Raw genomic sequence first — 24,313 nt, forward strand, 5'->3', positions numbered from 1 at the left:
CACAACCGAGCAACTGAACTGAACTGAACACAATAATAATACATGTTTACTTTAGCAATAAGGGATTTGGGGATTTTCTCATCACCTGCAAAGAAAAACCCCCTGATTGGACGAGAGTTGTAGACAATTATCAAGACAACTCTAGATTACTAAACAAAAAAAGTCCTCAGGTCCAAATGACTTAGATTAGTGCCACTGTGATTTCCCTTAAGACAGATATAATTCATGGCAGATCCAGAAAACAAATTATTACTATGAGCCTCATGGAAAAGCGGCTTTACTTACGACCATCCACAGTTCTGGCCTCTAGATGCACAAGGTCCGGATCCTTGTTCGACCCCATCACAGACCTAAATGATGGAGAAATATCAACATTAATGAAACCCCACATGCCCCAGAGAAACTCAGCTGAGCCCCACAAACTATTATACTAACATCCACAGGACTTTAAAGCCACGATCCTTGGGATACATCTACTGTATTTATAGATAGAGCCTGACAGTAAAATTTCCACTTCAAATAAAGCTGATAATGAAACCTTTATTTGATGGAGGCCAGGCTTAACTCTGGCAAGGATATTGTGTGTTATTATCTCAGATTTGCAAATAAGTCCCACACATGTCATATGCAACAATCTCACTGACAGTATATTAAACTTTCAAGACTTAAGCCGGCAGATGCCAGGCAAGCTGCTGTAGCTGGATGACTTGAACAGTGATCTACATGGCAAACCGATCTAATTAATACTTTTATTTGAAATGTGCAGAACTATCTACTACTATCCTATGAACAGACCATGTGACCCAACAAATGTAGTGGAACAGTGCAGGGTGACCATTCTCTGTGTTTTTGAACCAGTTTGAGGGGGAAATGCAGGTGCATTTGCTTTCTGATGTGTGCTGGATGCCACAAATGTAAGTAAAAGACAAGTCTATTTAAAATGCCTTGGAGGCACATATTATTTAGTCTTATCTTGCAGTGAGCCATATTAAATAGAAAATAATTATTCTGTTACATAAGTAATATGGGCCATCATACTCCATCTCATAAGACTTTCACTCAACAAGATTAATTAACCTTGGGATTGTCTATAATTTTATCAGGACTTGCACAACTTTCATTTATTTGTTTCATTTCCAAGTGGAAGGTGGTAACATGCCTTAAAACCGGTCTCCTTTTGCCTCCTTTGAGTCCCTCAGCTCCACCATCAAATCCATGTGGGAAAATGTAAATGGTGAAAACATTCAGGACTCAGTGTGGTACCCTAGGTGCATCTCGCTTCTGCTGTCACCTCCTGCTCCAGGGGAAGACGTGCCACTTCTGAAAGTGTCTCTTGCCCTTTCTTAGCCTCTGTGAGCCTCTGTGTGCTTTTCTCTCCAGTGTGAAAGGCTGTTTTCTAGGTTCACCTCATCTTCCTTGACTCTTATTCTAAGGCACATCTGAAATGTCACTTCCTCCATTCCCTAGTTCCCAGTTACACCAGGAAAATTTTTCTCTTCCTACCACAAATATTTCTTTTTTAAAATATAAACCCTATAACAGTGTGCTAGAGTTATTTTTGTCTTTCCCTGTGTAAAAGCACCCACCCCCCTACATCAAACTGAGAGCCATGGAGGAGCTTTGCTTTAAACACTTTATATTCATATGTATAAATGAATAAAATAGAGCCTGAGCTCTAACATAATAGATATTCAAACACTGAAAGAAGGAATGGGGGGAAAGTAAGGGAGGAGGAAGATAGGGAGAGTGTATGATGGTCTGTGAGCTCTTCTAAGTAAGTAAATTAATCACTATCCTATGGGCATCCCCTGAACACTTCTCATTTGACCTTATCTTCCAACTCCGAGTCTGAAGCTTAGCCTGATTAGTCTCTGTTCATCTTAAGGAGTCTCCTAAGGCCCTATTATCACTGTCGGTAACTTTTCTTTGATTGACACATAGCCTAAAACTCAGAGCCTATGCCTGAAAAATTAAACTCTGTATTTTTCTTCTCCCAGGAGGCAGAATGGTCCCAGCAAGGGTTTTATAATTCCCCCCAAAGACACAGAGGACATGCACTTGGTCATTTCGCCTGGTTAGAATCTGAACATGGGAAGGTGTGACACTTTCACCATCGTTTCAGTCATCCACGGTAGTGACTGCTTGTCTATGGTTGGTAGCACTCCACTGCCCAAAGTGAAGCATTGATTGGGTTCACTCAACCTCTACTGATGAGACCACAGTCATGAGCACTAAAAATAAAGACAAGCTCCCAACAACCCTCAAACCAGAAAGCTCAGCAGGTAACTGGTTTTTGTAAATTACTACTAGGTAGTAACATGTTTGTCACTTCCCTCCTTAATTGCCGCAAGTTTCTTCCTTGAAATGACCAACATCTATGATGCTGGCATCCCATAAACAGTGGTGCACTCCCCTGCAAACTAAATAACCTGCTTGGCTTGTGGTTAGTGTCAACAGGAGGCAAAATGATTATTCTGTATCTAGTTTCATCTTTCCCATGTGCTTATGACCTCAAATCAAAATCTCTTAAGATCTTTTATTATCTCTAAAGAAAGAAGCTGTTGTTTCAAGTGACACGTTCCTCTTATTAACTAATGAAAAGAGACAGGGACAAAACAGAGTCCTTTGTCTCTCCAAAATCTACCGTGGCTACCAGCTTCCTTACCTCGCCTAAGATTTTCCCAGGTATAGTAAAACTGCAGTAACAAAATAAAACTTTAAAGTCGGACCACAGGTTTTATCTGCTGATGTGCTCGTCCTTCTTCCTGGAGGCCTAAGGGTGCCTCTTAGATCTGCAGTCACAGATTATAAATAATTATTGTTGCTTTTACTTTGTGGCACTGGTGAGTTCTCAAGAGCGGAAGCCAAACAATGTTACATGTTCACAGAGGTGCTGGCTTTAATGGTGCTGTCATTGACCAGACCCTTGTGGAAACACATCACTGCAGATGACCTGCAAAATATTATTTTCTAGCTCATTTGTGCATTTTAGTTGGAGCTGTAAAATTGAATGGTTTTCTGTATGTTTTAAGACCAGTTGTTGGGCTTAATGATGATGCTGATGACAATGATGACAATAATGACAGGTGGTTGCCAGAGACTTTGGGGGATGGAAGAATGGGGAGAAAATGATAAAAATGCACAACCTTTCAGTTAAAAGATGAATAAGGTCTGAGGACCTAATGTATAACACGGTGACTATAATGAAGAACAATGTATTATACAATTGCAGTTTGCTAAGATAGTAGAATTTAAGTGTTCTTACACATCACACACACAAAAGATAAACATGTGTGGTAATTAATGCTAACTCAATTATGGAAATCCTTTCATAATGTATATGTGTATCAAATCATCACATTGTACATGAAGCATATCACAAGTCTATTTGTCAATTAAACCTCAAAAAAAAAACAACTAAAAAAATAAGAAGTCAGAGAAAACCAGCATAAACAGTCATTTTAATTCAAAATATTCTCTTGATGATCTCATATTTGAAGTGAGATCTCAAAAATGGCATTAAGAATCTCTACCCAATCATGTTAGTAACTCTGATTTCAGGTATTAAGCACAAAGGTTTGGGCCACTTTGCTTTATGCTTCCAGATTGCCCTGCACCATCCCCATCATGGTTCATAATGATTTGCTGGATCTCTTTGCATAACTGCTTCTCTTACTTCACTGAGCTCCCAAAAGGCAGGTGCTCTGTTTTTATCACTACTTTCTCTGTGCTTACCAGAGCACAGAGAAGAATGTTTCCTCAACAGATATATAGACATGTTTACACTGGTCAATATTTACTATAATATCCAATATTATATTGGGTTGTTCAATTCTGGGACTCTGAAAGACTCTCTCTATGAAAATGAGATGAAAAATATTGGTGCAGGGTCCTTTAATTACATAAAAAGACACTAGGTGGCTATATCTTGTATAATTTTATATTGTCTTTATGTCTAATTGGGAAAATGAATTCCCTTCTGGAGCTGAATTTCAATGAAGTTAAGGAATATCTTCATGCGTGCTTTGCACATATCGGCACCTCTGCCTGGAATGACCTCTTACCCTTCTTCTGCCTTCTTAACTTTTATGGTTTGTGGCTCTGCTGCACATGAATGAAGTTGAAAACTATTTCCCCAGTGGGGGTGCCACTTAAACTAAGATGGTTATCCCTTCTGAGACATCCAGAACTTTGCACATTCTTTTGCATAGCACAGATTAGGCCATGTTTCAAGTGGTGACTCATTTGCTCTTACTGACAGACAAGCTCAAACTGTGCTAGGTACCATGCATGCCATACATAGATATTCAATAAATGTTTACCAACTGCTTTTGAATAATGAAGTACACAGCAAGCCATACCAGCATTTCTCAGTTTATCTGCATGTTTGACATTCAGTTACTTAACATCTCTGTGCTTTTATTTTTTAAGGATAAAATGAGACTAAAATAAATTTTCCTAGAATATACATCTAAAGCACTTAAGAGATTCCTGGCTCACAGCAATAATGTGTAGATAGATGGGGGATATTAATCCTCATGTGAAAATTAAAATTCACGTTGGTAATAAAAGCTTCTTAGGTTATCATGGGTACCTCATTAACAGAAATGATTTCTCATCATGAGTCAACAGAAAAAATGAAAGAGTCAGTAGCCCAGAGATCAACCATATGAATGAATGAATTCTCTTATTTATTTAGTGAAATATTCCAATGTCCTCTTATGTGGTAAGAACAAGGGCTACAGATTCCCTAGCATTACATACAGCTATGGCAGAGACAGTAATCCAGTTAGACAAGAGTTCTAATATTCAAGTTGGTATTTGAAGACATAGGAGAAATGTCTGCAGGAGAATGTTCCATAAACCTTTAGAGTAAAATAGATTGAATTTTCATGGATATGTAATGATATGATCAATGGCTAGAGGGAGTGGTAGAGCATTCTCCTTAGAGACAAATATCAAGTAAAAAGGCCACTTCTTCTCTTCAAGAAAATTAGAGATACAAAGGGAACATTTCATGCAAAGATGGGCTCGATAAAGGACAGAAATGGTCTGGACCTAACAGAAGCAGAAGATATTAAGAAGAGATGGCAAGAATACATGGAAGAACTGTACAAAAAAGATCTTCACCACCCAGATAATCATGATGATGTGATCACTAATCTAGAGCCAGACATCTTGGAATGTGAAGTCAAGTGGGCCTTAGAAAGCATCACTATGAACAAAGCTAGAGGAGGTGATGGAATTCCAGTTGAGCTGTTTCAAATCCTGAAAGATGATGCTGTGAAAGTGCTGCACTCAGTATGCCAGCAAATTTGGAAAACTCAGCAGTGGCCACAGGACTGGAAAAGGTCAGTTTTCATTCCAGTCCCAAAGAAAGGCAATGCCAAAGAATGCTCAAACTACCGCACAATTGCACTCATTTCACATGCTAGTAAAGTAATGCTCAAAATTCTCCAAGGCAGGTTTCAGCAATACGTGAACCGTGAACTCCCTGATGTTCAAGCTGGTTTTAGAAAAGGCAGAGGAACCAGAGATCAAATTGCCAACATCCTCTGGATCATGGAAAAAGCAAGAGAGTTCCAGAAAAACATCTATTTCTGCTTTATTGGCTATGCCAAAGCCTTTGACTGTGTGGATCACAATAAACTGTGGAAAAATCTGAAAGAGATAGGAATACCAGACCACCTAACCTGCCTCTTGAGAAATCTGTATGCAGGTTAGGAAGCAACAGTTAGAACTGGACATGGAACAACAGACTGGTTCCAAATAGGAAAAGGAGTACATCAAGGCTGTATATTGTCACCCTGCTTATTTAACTTCTATGCAGAGTACATCATGAGAAATGCTGGACTGGAAGAAGCACAAGCTGGAATCCAGATTGCCGGGAGAAATATCAATAACCTCAGATATGCAGATGATACCACCCTTATGGCAGAAAGTGAAGAGGAGCTAAAAAGCCTCTTGATGAAAGTGAAAGAGGAGAGTGAAAAAGTTGGCTTAAAGCTCAACATTCAGAAAACGAAGATCATGGCATCTGGTCCCATCACTTCATGGGAAATAGATGGGGAAACAGTGGAAACAGTGTCAGACTTTATTTTTTTGGGCTCCAAACTCACTGCACATGGTGATTGCAGCCATGAAATTAAAAGATGCTTGCTCCTTGGAAGAAAAGTTATGACCAACCTAGATAGCATATTCAAAAGCAGAGACATTACTTTACCAACTAAGGTCCGTCTAGTCAAGGCTATAGTTTTTCCTGTGGTCATGTATGGATGTGAGAGTTGGACTGTGAAGAAGGCTGAGTGCCGAAGAATTGATGCTTTTGAACTGTGGTGTTGGAGAAGACTCTTGAGGGTCCCTTGGACTGCAAGGAGATCCAACCCGTCCATTCTGAAGGAGATCAACCCTGGGATTTCTTTGGAAGGAATGATGCTAAAGCTGAAGCTCCAGTACTTTGGCCACCTCATGCGAAGAGTTGACTCATTGTTAAAGACTCTGATGCTGGGAGGGATTGGGGGCAGGAGGAGAAGGGGGTGACTGAGGATGAGATGGCTGGATTGCATCACGGACTCGATGGATGTGAATCTGAGTGAACTCCGTGAGATGGTGATGGACAGAGAGGCCTGGTGTGCTGTGAGTCATGGGGTCTCAAAGAGTCGGACACAACTGAGCGACTGAGCTGAACTGAACTAAAAAAGGCCACAGGTCAGATAGAAGTTGATCCACAGAGGTATCTACTAGTATGTAAACAGTAAACATGGCTAAGTTTTCACAGTAGATCAACAGAAGATAAAATGAAAATTTAGGCACTGTGTACATCATGTTAGGACTTCCTTGGTGGCTCACTAGTAAAGAACCCAATGCTGATACAGGAGACATGGATTTGATCCATGGGTGGGGAAGATCCCCTGGAGAAAGAAACAGCAATCCACTCCAGTATTCTTGCCTGGGAAATCCCATGGACAGAGGCGATTGGTGGGTTACAGTCAATGGGGTTGCAAAGAGTTGGACATGACTTTGCAACTAAACAGCAACAACATCAGGTCAAGGTTTTGTATTTGATCCTAAAAGCCACAGGATGGCACTGAAGAAAGTTATGCACATAAGTTTATAAATGGCTCCAAATAACTTGTGTCCTCATCTATCCATGTGTAGGTCTCTCTGCCCAAGGAAGGTGAAAGCCCTCAGGATATAGTAGACTCAGCTGTATTGATAAAAACAAGATCAAGCCAGACTCCTGCATCTATGCTTCCAGTATCTTAAGCCAGTGCTCACATTTAGGAGCCATTTTGGAATAAAACCTAAGGATTATCATAGTCAAGAATGCAAATAAAATGCTCACTCTGATATACTGTGCTGTGAAGTTAGCAGTGAAACATCAGCCTTCTGAAATACAATCAGCCAAATGCAGCCTTTGTAGACATTTTCTACAGAGAAACTCAAAAATGTCACTAATTTATCACTCTCCTGGCATTTTGTCTGAGTTTATACCAGCTTAATATATTACTCAATAAATGTCATGGATCTACAAAATGTACTGATGGAGATAACCAAGGAGCAAGTATTCAAAAATAAACACTATGATGGGATAGTGCCTATTTATTCAGAGTCAGATTTGCAGCTAATGGCCAAGGGAGGAGTCGGGAGGGATCTGCAGAGAGACAGAGGCTTGAGAGTTAGAGACACCTGCCCTCCTCCTTTTTGTTTTAGAAGAAGCATTCATGTTCCCGCAGGCTTCCCATAAACAAAGCGAGTGGCCCCATCTACTGCTGGGAGCAGCAGCCAAGTGCTGGCCTGTATTGGTGGCTGGACCCTCTGGTCTCTTCTGTAGTCAAGGGTTTCCTCTTCACATAACACTACAGTTAGGCTCTCAGAGATAAACACCATCAGGCAAGTCTTAGTTAAAGCTATAGTTTTCACTCCTAAACAAAGCAGCTGGGCCTGAGGTCTCATCTTTTGGGAGAAATGAGCTAGGAAAAAATAAAAAGTATCTTAAAGGTGGCATTTTAACCTCTCCTGTAAGCCTGAGAAACATGCTTGCTTGCTTTTTTCTGATCTCCACATGGTTACACTGGTTTTCCAGAAACACTGGTCAGTCAGTCAGTTCAGTCGCTCAGTGTCCGACTCTTTGCGACCCCATGAATTGCAGCATTCCAGGCCTCCCTGTCCGTCACCAACTCCCGGAGTTACTGAAACAATGGTAGCTACTACAAATAACAAATAAATAGAGGCAGACAAATGAAAATGCTGCTTAGTTTGTTAAATGCATAATGGCTGCAAAGGATCAGCATGGCCAACACCCTTAAGCTCTTTACAGTCTGCATTTTGTCATTCCTACTCCCCAAATGAGAAGTCTGACCATTAAGTTATATGACATTTATAATAAAACGCAGGGGAGAGAGACAGACAGACAAAAGAGAGCAAAGTGAAGAATAGGATGTCTGACTCAGAATGAGGGAATACATAAAGCTCAGGGGGGCAGTGGGAGGTGAGGTTTTGTTACACAAAGTGCTCAGTAGAAAGAAAACGGAAAGTTGAAAGAGAAATGAAAGGGCTTAGAAGTAAGCACGGGTCTCTGCAGACATCAACCGGTCTTCTAAACTGGTTGGGACAAACCATTCCTCTACAGTTTCCCTCCTCTTTCCCACTTTCCCATCTTTTAACGTAATGACATTACTTCTTACTCCATTGGTTGTATTTCCTCTCTCCTTCTTATTTCCCCACTTTTATGGTGCCTCCCCATCTTTGTCTTTGTTGTTTCTGAATGCAAATGAGAAAGTCTAGAGAGACACCAGGGAACATGACCAGATCATGAGCCTGATCCTGAAACAGAAACGACAGTGTCAGTGAGATACAGAGAAAAATACCTTAAATTATCAAAGAATGTGGGATGGAGGTAAAAGAGGAGCACACAGCATTTTTAAGGCAGGTTTCTTCTTGTCTTTTGAAACTGTACTGGTAGCATACCCTATGTATTTTTAGCAACTTGTTAATTTTACTCAACGATGTATCTTAGAGACTGTTCCATGCCAGAACACAAAATTACTGAGAGAGATCTCTATTTTATTGCAGCCTATTAAATGAAAATACCAAATTTATCTATCTTATATTGACTAGCTCAAAGTCAAAATGCATATAAAGGTAAAACAAATGCTACTGGAAATGTACATTTGAAATTCATAATGGAAGTCACCTCTGGAATTTTTAGAATTGTAGAGAAATAGTTAAAGGGATCAGTATACTTATCAGTAATTTATTTAACAATAACATGGAAGATGTATTTATGCATTATTATTAATAGTAATAAACCAATACTATTAATAAAAACAAGAAAATTTCTACAGTCAGGAAAGGAAGAATAAGGTGGATGTAATTAATGTGTGCAAATGACAAAGGGACAGAGGGGGAGATAAGTGGTATTTGCATGAGCAGGATACATGGAGTTTTCTCAAATTTCAGGACACTTACAACTTGTATACCATCTTAAGAAAGAGTGCTTGGAAGGCTAAAGTTGTGATAGTATAAGAGGAAAATATGCCAGGGATACCAGGAGGTGCGTATTTGTGCCCACCGTAAATTCAACGAGAGGAAGGTGTAAAGGTCCTGATTCGGACTGAAGGGACTGTATTAATGGGAAACAAGAAGAGGAGAGAACTTCAATTCTCCTTTATTTTCATATTTGTTACAGACAGAGAACTTCAGACCAGAAGGCAGAAAATGAGTGTAAAGGAATAGAAACCTGACTACTTTGCTGCTGGAGACAGTCTGACCCAGAGAAATTATGTTCCATTAGAGAATACAAAGGGCGAAACCTCCAAATTTTTGTTTGAACACATCAAGCAAGAGAAAATAAAAAAAGAGCACATACCCTGCCAGGGTCCAGCCCCGGTGGATCCAGGGTAATTTGAAGGTGGGGACGGAATCAGCATCCTAGGAAAAAACTTATTTAATTACAGATATAGAGAGAGATTGGAAAATTAGTGGAGTAAAGGACACTGAATAACTTGCTTTACGTGGAATACCAATCACCATCTACGTAGGCCACAGGCGTCTTTCTGTTCTCCTGAAGGAGAGGAGGCACTGAGGCCTCCCCGGTCTGATCTTAGAAGCCCAGGCAAAATTAGCAGGCTTGGTGAGTACCCACGTACCAGACGGGAATTCAGCCAGAAAATAATAGGAAATATTAGTGGAGAAAAAGAGGCTGAATAACTTGCTTTATGTGGGATACCAATAAAACCCCAAGACAAGGAATTCGCACCATCTACGTTGGGCCACCGGTGCCACTTGAATATCGGAAGGTGTCCCTCCTTGGGCTCCTTCTCGCATGGAACTTAAAAGCCGGGGCAAGTAAGTAGACGTGGCGGGCACCCACGCTCCAGATGGGAATTCAGCCAGAAAAACGGGGAGCAAGAAAGAAACAACATGGGGGAATCAGTCTTTCCAGAAACTGATCCGATTTCTTTATTTTTTAGGTTTGCTTATATACCTTTTGTTATACGTAGGGATGAATACAGATTCACGCAGGGGTCAGCAGTCCTGACCTTTATCAAAATCAGGTGCTTCACATAAATGTATAAAAAAAGGTCTTAGGGGTTTTACATCATCTTCTGGCCATGAGACCTGCTGACATTTTATGACCCTTTCTTTCTGATAACCAAAAAACTTATTTTTCCAAGGGTGTTTTTTCTTAAACCAGGTGCTACCCTCTGAAGGTAGCAGATAAAGTTGCATTCCTATAGGGTGAGGGTGTAGTGGGTTACAACTAAGAAAGGAATTTATTTAACCTAAAGTTAACATGATTAATCTTAAAGGTTAATACTTATTTCTCCTATATGCTAGTTATATTCATTATAAGGACAGGGAATATGGAGATTTAGCAGCAAACATCAGCCCAACAAATGAAAACCCTTCACCAATGTTCTCCTTAAGATCTATTTAGTCTTAAGATAGTGATAAAGTTACATTTTTACATAGCAAGGACACAGTGATTTATAACAAAGTACAGTGATCTATAACAAAAGAGAAAATTCATTAACTCAAAAAGTCTAGTATTGCTAACAACAAAAACTACTATATTTCCTTTTCTATATTCCAAATACATTAATATATTCCCAGGTGCCTAAGGATATGGAGTCCTGGTGGCAATCATTGACTCAACAATGAGAAAAGCCCTATGCTCTGTGCTGTTTATGGTTGAGAGGTAGTAAACAATCATGTGCATAGTGGCAGGAGTGTGTATAATCCTGTCACACAAGCTAGTCTGCCGGCAGAGAGGTTTGACCTGAGACACCCTTGTCACACCCAGGGCAGAGAATTAGCAGCAATTATTGGCACAACAAATGAAAAACCCTTCACCAATATAATTCCTAACCAACCCACTATACCAACAATTTCTAACTTCCCAAAATAATCTGCCTTTAATAAGTCTAAAACATCTCATGCCTCTCACTACTGGGAGGCTGTAAACAATCACATGTGGCCGGATGAACCTGTATAGGCAGGCTAGATAACCTTCAGAGGAGTTCGTAAGTTGAAACACTCTTGTCACACCCAAGAATTTTTATTGACTTGGAGCTGTAAGTTAACTCCTTCTCCGAAAGAGGTAATGGGGGTCAGCCCCCCGTAAAGTCAGAGGTATAGGTGAGAGCATGAAACAGTAAAGCAGGCAGACCCTGGTTTGGGGGGTAGATGCTCGGGAACAGGGGGTTTCCTGAGGCTCGATCCGCCTTTGCGTATGCTGAAGCCTCCTTCCTCATGACCTTTGCCATGGGTGGAGTTCCTCACGCTGGCTCCCAGCATCTCTCCCTTTTTTAATTCTTAAAACAGCCAGGTGCAGCTCAGTCGAGAGCTTCTAGTAATAAGTTACTAGTAATAAGTTGTGGAAATGCACTAGTTATTGTTGTTATCACTGGCTAAGTTGTGCTTGCCTGCCTGCAGTCATATGGACTGTAGCACGCCAGGCTTCCCTGCCTTTCACTGCCTCCCAGAGTTTGCTCAGATTCATGCCCACTGAGTCGGTGATGCTATCTAACCATCTCAGCCTCTGCCACTCTCTTCTCATTTTGCCTTCAACCTTTCCCAGCATCAGGGTTTTTTCCACTGAGTCAACTCTTCCCATCAGATGGCCAAAGTATTAGAGCTTCAGCTTCAGCATCAGTCTTCCCAGTGAAAATTTAGGGTTGATTTCCTTTAGGATTGACTAGTTTGATCCCCTTGCTGTCCAAGGCACTCTCAAGAGTCTTATCCAGCACCACAATTCAAAGGCATGAATTTGTTTTGGCACTTAGCCTTCTTTATTATCCAACTCTCACATTCATACATGACTGCTGGAGAAACCATAGCTTTGACTATACAGACTTTGTCAGCAAAGTGATGTCTCTACTTTTTAATATGCTGTCTAGGTTTGTCATAGCTTTTCTTCCAAGGAGCCAGTATCTCTTAATTTTATGGCTGCAGTCACCATCCACAGTGATTTTGGAACCCAAGGAAAAAAAAAATCTCTCACTGTTTACACTTCTTCCCTGTCTATTTGCCATGAAGTGATGGGACCATATCCCATGGTTTTAGTTTTTTGAATGTTGAGACCAAAGCAAGCTTTTTCATTCTCCTCTTTCACCTTCATCAAGAGGCTCTTTAGTTCCTCCTCACTTTCTGCCAAAAGAGTAGCATCATCTGTGTATCTGAGGTTGTTGATATTTCTCCCAGCAATCTTGATTCCAGTCTGTGATTCATCCAGCCTGGCATTTCTCATGATGTATTTTGCATATAAGTTAAATAAATAAGGTGACACCTTGTTGTACTGCTTTCCCAATTTTGAACCAGTCTGTTGTTCCACATAAGGTTCTAACTGCTGCTTCTTGATCTGCAACCAGATTTCTCAGGAGATAAGTAAGATGGTCTGGTATTCCCATCTCTTTAAGAATTTTCCAGTTTGTTGTGATTCACATAGTCAAAGACTTTAGTGTAGTCCATTAAGCAGAAGTAAATGCTTTTTTTTTTTTTTTTTTTCAGAATTCCCTTGCTTTTTCTGTGATCCAATGGATGTTGGCAATTTGATTTTTGGTTCCTCTGCCTTTTCTTAATCCAGCTTATACATCTGGAAGTTCACATACTGCTGAAGCCTAGCCTGATGAGCATTACCTTGCTAGCATGTGAAATGAGCACAGTTGTGCAGGAGCTTGAACATTCTTTGGCATTGCCTTTCTTTGGGATTGAAATGAAAACTGACATTTTCCAGTCCTGTGGCCACTGCTCAGTTTTCCAATTTTGCTGACATATTGAGTGCAGCACTTTAATAGCATCATCTTTTAGGATTTGAGATAGCTCAGGTGGAATTGCAAATGCACTATGGTATTTACATATTCACTTACAAAAATATACAGAAAATAGAAATCAAAATAAAAGAAAGCAAAAGTCAGAAATTCTAATACTTTCTTCTCATGTCTCCATGAATCATCTTGTCCATCCCTGGGGTGGGGTCACAGGTAACTCACCATGGAGACCATTGCTCTAGACTGAGGATTCCTGGGGCATCTTTAACATTTAAAGATTTATGCACTTATGGACATCTTATCTTTGACAGAGGAGGCAAGAATATACAATGGAGAAAAGACAATCTCTTTAACAAACGGTGATGGGAAAACTGGTCAACCACTTGTAAAAGAATGAAACTAGATCACTTTCTAACACCATACACAAAAATAAACTCAAAATGGATTAAAGATCTAAATGTAAGATCAGAAACTGTTAAACTCCTAGAGGAGAACATAGGAAAAACACTCTCTGACATAAATCACAGCAGGATCCTCTATGACCCACCTCCCAGAATATTGGAAATAAAAGCAAAAATAAACAAATGGGACCTAACTAAAATTAAAAGCTTTTGTACAACAAAGGAAACAATAAGCAAGGTGAAAAAACAGCCTTCTGAATGGGAGAAAATAATAGCAAATGAAGCAACTGACAAAGAATTAATCTCAAAAATATACAAGCAACTCCTGCAGCTCAATTCCAGAAAAATAAATGACCCAATCAAAAAATGGGCCAAAGAACTAAATAGACATTTCTCCAAAGAAGACATACAGGTGGCTAACAAACACAGGAAAAGATGCTCAACATCACTCATTATCAGAGAAATGCAAATCAAAACAACAATGAGGTACCATTTCATGCCAGTCAGAATGGCTGCTATCCAAAAGTCTACAAGCAATAAATGCTGGAGAGGGTGTGGAGAAAAGGGAACCCTCTTACACTGTTGGTGGGAATGCAAACTAGTACAGCCACTATGGAGAACAGTGTGGAGATTCCTTAAAAAATTGCAAATAGAACTGCCTTATGACCCAGCAATCCCACTGCTGGGCATACACACCGAGGAAACCAGAATTGAAAGAGACATGTGTACTCCAATGTTTATCGCAGCACTGTTTATAATAGCCAGGACATGGAAACAACCTAGATGTCCATCAGCAGATGAATGGATGAGAAAGCTGTGATACATATACACAATGGAGTATTACTCAGCCATTAAAACGAATACATTTGAATCAATTCAAATGAGGTGGATGAAACTGGAGCCTATTATACAGAGTGAAGTAAGCCAGAAAGAAAAACACCAATACAGTATACTAACACATATATATGGAATTTAGAAAGATGGTAATGATAACCCTGTATGCGAGACAGCAAGAGACACAGATGTATAGAACAGTCTTTTGGACTCTGTGGGAGAGGGCGAGGGTGGGATGATTTGGGAGAATGGCACTGAAACATGTATAATATCATATAAGAAATGAATCACCAGTCCAGGTTTGATGCAGTATACTGGATGCTTGGGGCTGGTGCACTGGGATGACCCAGAGGGATGGTACAGGGAGGGATAGGGAAGGGGGTTCAGGATGGGTAACACGTGTATACCTGTGGCGGATTCATGTTGATGTATGGAAAAACCAATACAATATTGTAAAGTAATTAACCTCCAATTACAATAAATAAATTTATATTAAAAATAATTAATTAAAAAAGAAAAAAAAATAAAGTGTTAAATCTTTAACACTGTCCTCCCCAGGAGGGCAGACAGCAGATTCTTAATTAAATTTTTAATGAATGAATGAGTTCAACAAATATTTATTGAATGCCAATAATGTGCCATTGGTAGTTCCAGGTGATGATGGTTTAGCAACAAATAAAACAGAGGAAAATCCCTGCTCTTCATGTTTAGATTTCAACATAGAAGAAAGAGAGTGAATAACTATAAATATATATCAGGTGTATATTATATATAATATACCATTTCTTGAAAGTTGTGTAGGAAAAAAACATGAACTATAAGGGGCTTTAACTACATTAGAAAAAAAATCTCCTGTCAAATGCTGTTGATCAATGACTAGTGTCCATTTGTTAAGTATAGGATGGATATCACATAGGGTTTGTAAGGCTGTGCCACTGCTGGTGTCCTGTCTGTCAACTGTCAACAACTTGGGTAAGAATATATATTGTGTGCCTAGAAACTTCACATGCAACACAATTTCAGGAAAAATAATGGTGAGATAAGAGAAAGGCGGTGTTAGCCCTGAAAGCAATTTACTTGCCTGAGGTCATATGGCTAAAAAATGATACGCAATCAGATTGGAATCTGATTTCTCTATAACTCCATGTACCATCTGTAGAAAGGTTGATAATAATACTACTTAAGACTGTTGTGAAGAGTAAAAGAAAGAATACGTAAAGCTAACATTGTTGTCAACAGTAAACCTGTAGAGATGAAAAGACTGTTAGAGATGACCTAGTCAAAACACTGCATGTCACAATTATAGAAACCAAAGTTTCAAGAGAGGAAATATCTCATCCAAGGTCACACCATTCAGACAGTGTCAGGTTGAAACTGCTAACCTGGGTCTTGACTCACTCCCCAGTGATCTTTCTCATGAAAAAATATTCCTTTTCTTTTCATTCTTTGTCTTAGGAGTTAAAATCACTCTTGAACAGCAGAGTCAGTACACTTTATGGAGGTTTGTTTTCTTTTTCGGGGAGCAGCAAGCCTGCATTTTTTTCCATAGCCAGGATAGAAGAGAGAGAGAAAGAGGCAAAAGTGTTTGTGTGCAGGAGCATGCATGTGTGGGCACACTCACGCAGTACCCCCAAGCCTCCCTCCTCCAGGCGAAGATGCTGTGGGATGCCCAACTGAACAGACAGGGGAGATCAGAACTCCCGAGGGAGTCCCCACCTCCACAGTCAATAAAGCAAATATGTCACTGGGGAAAAGCATTCGCCTCTGACTGCTTCATCCCCAGTCAGACTTTAAAACTTTCCTTTAAGAAGGACTTTATTAGGCAGAGAGATCTTGCCTTGAATTAGCAGGTGGCATCTTAGTGCCTAACAGGGATTATTTGACCACAAACCCAGAGACAGCGCATGGAGATTCCTAAGGTGAAGAAGAAATAAAAAACACAATCCAGAATTGGGCTTATTAACTATCTTTTTTCGGTCAGTTCATTGGCTGAGCAATTAAACAGCGCTATACATTAAATAAATTGTCAAATGGGACAATTGTTCCTGACAGAATTTCAATGAACACATATATGAGATGACTAATATGAAAAATTTCTATTAGAATACCACAGTCATAACTGCTGCAGGCAAGGCTGATGGATACATCCTAAAATTAGTGAGTGAAAAGCACAGCCTCAAAGTATCCCTCTCAAAAGACTTAATGATGATGGAAATTTTAACATATGTTCATCCAGTCTTTGATAATCCTTCTGCCAGGAGTTAGAGCCGGATTCTCCTTCACTGGAATGGGAACTGGATTCAGGGACTTGCTGCTAAGAAACAGATGTTGGAACAGGGAAAATAATAACTAAGCAATGGACAAACCTGGCAGATACCACCTCAATCAAGTGATCAAGGTTACCATCTTTGGTAATAAAACATACATATTGATATTTGTATCACTCTTTGATGTGATGTCATGAGAAGCACACACCATTTCTGTGATATTCTTCCCAAGAATATATAAACCTATAATCATGAGAAAATATCAGACTAATTCAATTTGAGGAACATTCTATAAAACACCTGATTAGCATACTTCAAAACTGTCCAGGTTATCAAAGACAAGGAAAGATAGGAGATTTGAAGAGACAGAAAAAGAAATGACATATAAATGCAATGTTGGATTATTATTTGGATTCTGGATGGGGAAACAATAGAGCATTGGTAGAAAACCTGGAAAGATCCAAATAAAGTCTCCAGTTTAGTGGATAGTATTAAATCAATGTTAATTTCCTAGTTATGAATATCACAACATGGTTATATAAGGTGTAAGCCATAGGGAAGGGTATATAAGAGCTCTCATTCTTTGCAGTTCTGCGATCCTGAAATTATTTCTAAATTTAAAAAAAATTGGAGAAAACTACCCAAATCTTATAAGGATATACTCAGTTATAGCAAAACTATAGACGGGAACCTAATCTGTTTTAACTAAGTTATAGTCATCATGAGGAATGGATTGGTCCTGTCATTACTTCATCCTATAAAAAAGCTAAAACTACCATTTCATTGCCACTGTCAAGAGTCTTATTCATAGATTTCAATAATCACAAAAGATGAAGGTATATGATTTTTCAAAGACATGTTAAGATCAGAAAAAATGGTTCTTATTACTGGCATGTTTTTACTCTTCGTTTGTTTAGAAGTAGAAAATAATGAAGACAGCCAGAATCTTTATTTATTGTATAACTGGCCAGATTACCATGGGAAGAGCCTGATTTCAGCTGACAACAGAAATGTGTTGGACCCAGGAGCTGACCTTGAAATTCAAGGTCAGATGTGAAGTATGGTTGTAGGCTATGTCTGTTTTGGAGCCCTCTCTCTGAAGTATCTTGTTTTCCTTGGATACTGAATTACTCAGGAAGGCTAACTGCTCATAGGAGGCACATGGAAGAGCCAGCTTGTTCTCTGGATTGGTGGTGCAGAGCTATCCCAGGCACATAAATATTCTAACAAGTTTCATCTTGTCACAATAGAGTCATAAAGTTGCTCTGTTCAGCACATGATAATGGTTTTGTAATTCAATTATTGGTGGTATTTGTCTTCTGGGATTTATCTGCCTTAAACTTCAGCCCTCATGTAAAATCCTTTCCCATAAATCTCATAAATGCTGCAGCAAGTTTTTCCCCCCACCCTGGGGCACATCTTGCCATGCCCCTGAAAACCTCGATAGCTTTCTCTAAATTATGGGATCATTCTGTTTAGAGGTGTTGATGTTTTAAGTGCCAGAGCCAACAGTAAAAAATGGTGGGACTAATCTATTTCCTCTACTTATTATTTTAAAAGAAAGATAGATCCTGATAGACAAAGTTCCATTCTCAATACAAAAGGCTGTTTTCAGCCACTTAACTTAAAATTTTATAGAAAGGATTCCCGCGAGTCAGAAATAAGATGTTATGAGCCTTAAGTTTTTGAAGAATCCTGAGATTCTGATGCATAAACATATCAGGGCTAGTCATCTGTAAGGATTCACCTGTCTTACTGTTGCTTTTATGATCTTCCTCAGGTCATTCTGAGTTTCATTCCTACCTAGTCAAATGAGGCAGGTTTTGGGTCATTTGACTACCCTCCTGTCTAGAATTCATCATTTCACATCTCATTAATTTTCTATTCAGACAACTCTACCCACTCCAGTAATCTTGTGCTTCCTTTGTGGTTCAGCTGGTAAAGAATCTACCTGCAATGCAGGAGACCTGGGTTTGATCCCTGGGTTAGGAAGGTCCCCTGGAGAAGGGAAAAGCTACCCACTCCAGTATTCTGGCCTGGAGAATTCCATGGACTGTAGAGTCCATGGGGCTGCAAAGAATTGGACATGACTAAGAGACTTTCACTCACTCACTCATCTAAACTTTGATTTGAAAAATAAATACCTATGGTTATTCCATCTCCAACACCCATTCCTCATCTTTCACTCATTCAACAAATATTTATTGTTCACTCATTTCATCAATTCCAAAATGTTCATTATTTTTTATATTTTAACATCTCTTAAATCAGTTGGTATAATTACTGAAATGATAAAGTTTAATGAGAAGAATTATTTTGACAGATATACAAAATGAGGGTGCATCTTCATTCCATAAAAGTTTAAATTTGAAATTATATGAATACACTAGGGACTGTTCTGGGTACTTCACTATCCTAACTTTTCAGTAGGATTTCTACCGAAATTTCTTCTCACCATTGATCTATTAACAGATAAATTCCTTTCCTTAGGAACCATGGCCTAGAGACCCACCCTGATCTAATTTAATGTGAATATTTTTGTGCATGTGTGCTTGTGAATCCTTCTTTTTTCTCTTTCCCATTTCTCTGTTTTAACATGAAATTTATTATTAGTGGCTTACATTATATGTCAGTTTTTAACTACAGAATAAAGAATGGGGAACTATGATTCACTAGAGAAGGAATATCACCCAAAGACAGACACTATGACATGGGCAATGGTTTTTAATCTTTTTAGGAAGATATTTATCATGTTTTAAGTTACATGGAGGGTCCTCTCATGCTAGACACTGGTATAATGTTTCTCTTTTCATCTGGAAGTTACATATGGTTAATGATGTGAACAGGAGCCACATTTTCTTTTTTTTTTTTAAGCCAACTTTTTCACTCTCCTCTTTCACTTTCTTTTTTTAATTTTTATTATTTTTTTAATTTTTATTTTTACTTTATTTTGTTTTACAATACTGTATTGGTTTTGCCATACATTGACTGTTGGCAGGAGCCACATTTTCAATGGGTATACTGTGGTGATTTTGCACTGGATCATCTTGGCAAAGCTGCAAGTATGTTTTTCCAGAGTCTCTGTATGGCTTCTAGTTAGAACTGACTGAAAGGAAACGTGTGAGATTAGCAACGCAGGAGAGAAGCTGCTGCCACCTCACTCTGAAGGTTCTTTTGGCTAGAGGTGATGGGAGGTGGTGCAGAAGGACTGGAGGGTTCTGTCTTGCTTGCCCAAGCTCTTCTCTTTCCAGTTACATGCCCAGCCTTTTTTTTTTTTTTTCAGACTGACAGTCTCGTGACCCTGGGTTCCAAGTCAGATGCTTGGCTGCCACTCACAGAAGGGCAGCTATGCAGGGGCAATATCCTTCCACAGACTTCTGTAGGGTCTTCCCTTCACAACCCCACCCCATCAGCTGCAGGCCCCCCTGGGGCAGGGGCTGTATCCTCTATCTTCACAGACAGGTGTTAGTTCTGAAAATGACTCAACTGATGTAAATTAAATGAACTGGATAAATAAGAGTTTTCAAATATTCGAGAAGCTACAAAATTATAAGCTGCTTTTCTATCCATTGTTCCAAATTCTGGCACAACAAAAATGTAAAACACACACAGATATTAAAAATGCCTATTGAAACCATAAAGGATTAAACTGAATATCAAAATGAGATGGCCACATTTCAGAAACTCATTAATACCCAACTTGTCACTATTCCTCTTTTAAATAATAGTTAATATTTATTCATCATGTATCATGTGTTTAGACTTTAACCTCAAATCTCATTTTAATCTTGACAACAAATATATGAGGAGGCCACTATTATAACCATTATACAGATGAGGATGACAAGGCTTATAGAAGTTAAACAGCTCATTGTGACACCCTTGACAATAGGATTCTAACAAAATTCTAACAAAAGCATCCTGACTCCAGAGCCCTTACTCTGAAACACCAAACACCACCTCTCACTGACAAAAGAGAACATACAAGGTGGACAGTGACTGAGCAACAGAAACTACATATGGAGACACTGGACAAATCCAGAGGTTCTTGAACTTGAAGACTAAGCAAGGCCTAATCACCAGAGCTTAGTCAGCTTTTTAAAAAAAATTAGTCTAAATTAGGAAGTCCTAATTATGAGGATTTTACCCTTTCTTTTGGCCTTTCACTGCCCTCTCTTGTACTCTGCATCATAAGAGTTCTCAGAGGGAATCTAGAGAAAGGACTGAATCTCAGTTGCTCAGTGACGGAGGAGCTGCAGTCCTTGGAGACAAGAAGTTATCAAGATAAGGAGGACAGGAATCAATGACGGCCATTAGTGAATGAAGGTCATGAGAAGAGTGATGGGCTCAGAGTGTAGCAGGGGAAATTTAACTTAATTTGTAGAGAAAACCTGCTAATCATAGGAAGAGATTAAGAAGTGGAGGAAGAGAAAAAAAAAAGTGGAGGAAGGTGCAAGTGGATAGGGAAATAGCACTGAAGTGGAGCTCATTAACAGGAAAAAAAAAAAAAGATTAAACAGCAACCCTCTCAAGGATAATGAAAATCCTCTTATCCAGCATGCCTAGTACAGGTACCAGAAATGCCCCACTGCAGCTCCTGGTATGTGATCTTGGGCATGATTTTCTGCTACTTCTCTCTGCTCTTACCCAAGCCACACACATGGTTCATCTCAGAGGCTCAGAACAGAAGAGAGGATGAAGATTACAAAACAAGAGAGAATAAAGTCCATACTCCAAAGAAAGGAGGGTTTCTTCTTCTGAATTCCATATTCTGCAGTATGTAGAGGATCTCTCGACACTCTTTGGCAGAGCTCTCTGTGAGAGCAGTCTAAGAGGCAGCCACTTTGTTTTTGCTTAAATTCCTCTGCTAACATGGATCTCATGACTCCTTAAGACAGCCTGTTGAATTAATAAATAACCTACTGCATAGAAAAGTGTTCCTTTTACTAATCCAGAATTCCCCCTCTCCCTCCTTCAATATATACTTTGATGGCTTCAGTGGCTTAGAAATCTAACCTTTTCAGGCTGGAATGAAAAAACAGGTTATCTATTATGATTTCCTGATAAATAACATCCATTCAAGATGTGTTTCAATCTAAAGGTTTATGTTTGTGCATATACAACTATATGTGTAGTCGATGAATTTCACTGCCTTGTGTGCATTTGTGTGTGTGCGTGTGTGGTATGTACGTGTGTGTGCACACTAAAATTTCTGCTATCCATCTATTTTTGCACACAAGATAGAAATATGTTAAAGACAGTGTTGGTCCTTAAGGAATTTATGTTTTAGCAGGAGAAACAAATGAAACCAAAAGATAGATACAAAGAACATACTAAGTGCTAAATTACTTAATAATAACATAATATGCTATTTTTGATTCTCAAAATAAGATACGGAAGAAGAAAAGTAAGCTCTCGCAGGTGAAGCAGTTTTTCAGGATCACCCAGGTAGTAGATAGTGAAGCTCAGATTAGAAGCTGCGTATGATGGCTCCAGGGCTTCCCTGTTGGCTGAGATGGTAAAGAACCCGCCTGCAACGCAGGAGACCCAGTTTCGATCCCTGGGTCAGGAAGATCTCCTGAAGAAGGAAGTAGATACCCACTCCAGCATTCTTGCCTGGAGAATTCCATGGTCAGAGAAGCCTTGTGAGCTATAGTCCATGGGGTTGCAAAAGAGCTGGACACAACTGAGTGATTACTATTACTATGTTCTTTCTCCTAATCCTACAAATAGACCTGTAATATGACCGACACTATGATGTATTACTTTTTATTTGTGACATGATCACATTTAAATTCAAAGGAAGAGATTCTTATTGCCTAAAAAAATAAGAAGCCAGAACCAAAGAAGGCTACATAGTAGAGGCAGCCATCAGTAAAAGGACATAACAGTCCAATACTGTGATCCTAATAATGACAAAGACCCTCACATATTACCTTTATATTCAAAGAAAAAAATATCCTGACACATAGTAGGTATTAAAAATGAATCACTGCAAAAACAAACAAACAAAAGGACAGTTTATCCTCAGGTAGGAATATGTTTAAAACCATAGACATAAGAGGTATAGATTGGTATATAGACTAAGCAGTGCTTAGAATTACTTACTTAGCCTTTAAGATTTTGGCACACAGAATTGGGAGCACGGCAGAAGGGCCAGAAAAAACATATATTTGAGCTCAGGTTTGTAAGAACCAGGTTACATTCTTATTCTTTTTAATGTTATACTTTAAGCCATGAGAAATAAGACAGATACTTGACCAGGGAAATGCGTACATAGTGCCTGAGGCAGTAGTACGATAGGAGGAGATGGATGGAGAGGCTTTTTTACTATTCCTAGTGGGAGGGAAGGTGGTGCTGAATCTGCATAATGCTAGGGAGAATGGAAGAGCAGCTGGGCAGGTAAAACTTCCTGGAAGTAGAACCTGTGGGACTTGGAAACCCAAAGATTTAAGAGGAGGTGAGTATGAGAGCAGAGTTGAATATGACTCTTAGGTGCTAAGGCTAGGATACAGGGAATACAGAAATATGGAAGCCTGTAGAAAAAGCTGATTTTGAATGGTGGGATGTCACACTACTGGCTCACATAAAACTGAAAATGAGTGGTGGTGTTATTCTCTACAGAAAATGACTGGCTTCACAGATGTGAGTGGAGAATACAGCAGAGCATCTTTAAGAAATAGCCATAACTCTATCTAATCTAATGCCATCAAATATCGTATTATATCTTCTAGTTATTTTGATAACATAGAGTTTTACTTCATATACATATATATGTGTATATATAAGTGTGTGTGTGTTTTTGTAACATCATTAGATTTTACCCTATTTCCAGTTTGCAAAACCTGGGAAAGGAAAAGTAGAGAGTTCTTTTATTATTGAATCCATTAAACCCATCTGAGGAAGAGAAAAGAGTTAGTTATCTCATGCCTTATCCCATTCAAGTCCCTTTGGTGAGAGTGGCTTAGAGGTCTTAGAGATGCTGGGTTGAATGCCAGCACATCTGAAGGAGGAAGAGGTAGGGTCATGGTGACATGGTAACCTGGTGAATATAAAACAAACTGTCAAACAAGGCAAAATAAAATGCTGAAATAGGCTTGGCAGCAATATCCAACAAAGACTAGATGATGAGTAGGAGCGATATGAGTCAGAATCAGAGAGGAAAACTATTTCAAGTCCTGGAATGTTTTCTGACTGTAGCCAGATATACTAATGAAAGTTTATGGATCTGTCTCTTATGCCTGAGGTTAGATGAAAGGACCCTGGGTAGGAGCTGATGACTTCATGTGTAACTGAATTACTTTGCTGTACACCTGAAACTAGCAATACTGTAAATCAATCCTATGCCAATAAAAATCGAATGCCTTTGGAAGCAAACAAACAAAAAATAAATAGAAAGAGAAAACATGATTGCACTGAGCCCCCGCATCAGGTAGAGTCTAGAAAAAGTTAGACCTTATTTTTCAGATCCATGAGCCAATATTGCTTTTTTTCCCCCCTTAAAACAGGTTTCCTTTTTCTATTATATATTTTGAAG

At 39.2% G+C, this 24,313-nt stretch overlaps 1 protein-coding gene across 1 annotated transcript in view; it reads right to left on the reverse strand.

Moving 5' to 3' along the window:
- SORCS1 (sortilin related VPS10 domain containing receptor 1) overlaps positions 1-24,313 on the reverse strand; it is a 578,854-nt gene that overhangs the window by 157,282 nt on the left and 397,259 nt on the right. The window contains exon 6 of the mRNA XM_052660872.1: positions 286-350. Within this exon, the coding sequence (XP_052516832.1) occupies positions 286-350 (65 nt within the window). The remainder of the gene's footprint in view (positions 1-285; positions 351-24,313) is intronic.

The sequence above is a fragment of the Budorcas taxicolor genome, chromosome 23, assembly GCF_023091745.1.
Source record: "Budorcas taxicolor isolate Tak-1 chromosome 23, Takin1.1, whole genome shotgun sequence".
NCBI lineage: Eukaryota > Metazoa > Chordata > Mammalia > Artiodactyla > Bovidae > Budorcas > Budorcas taxicolor.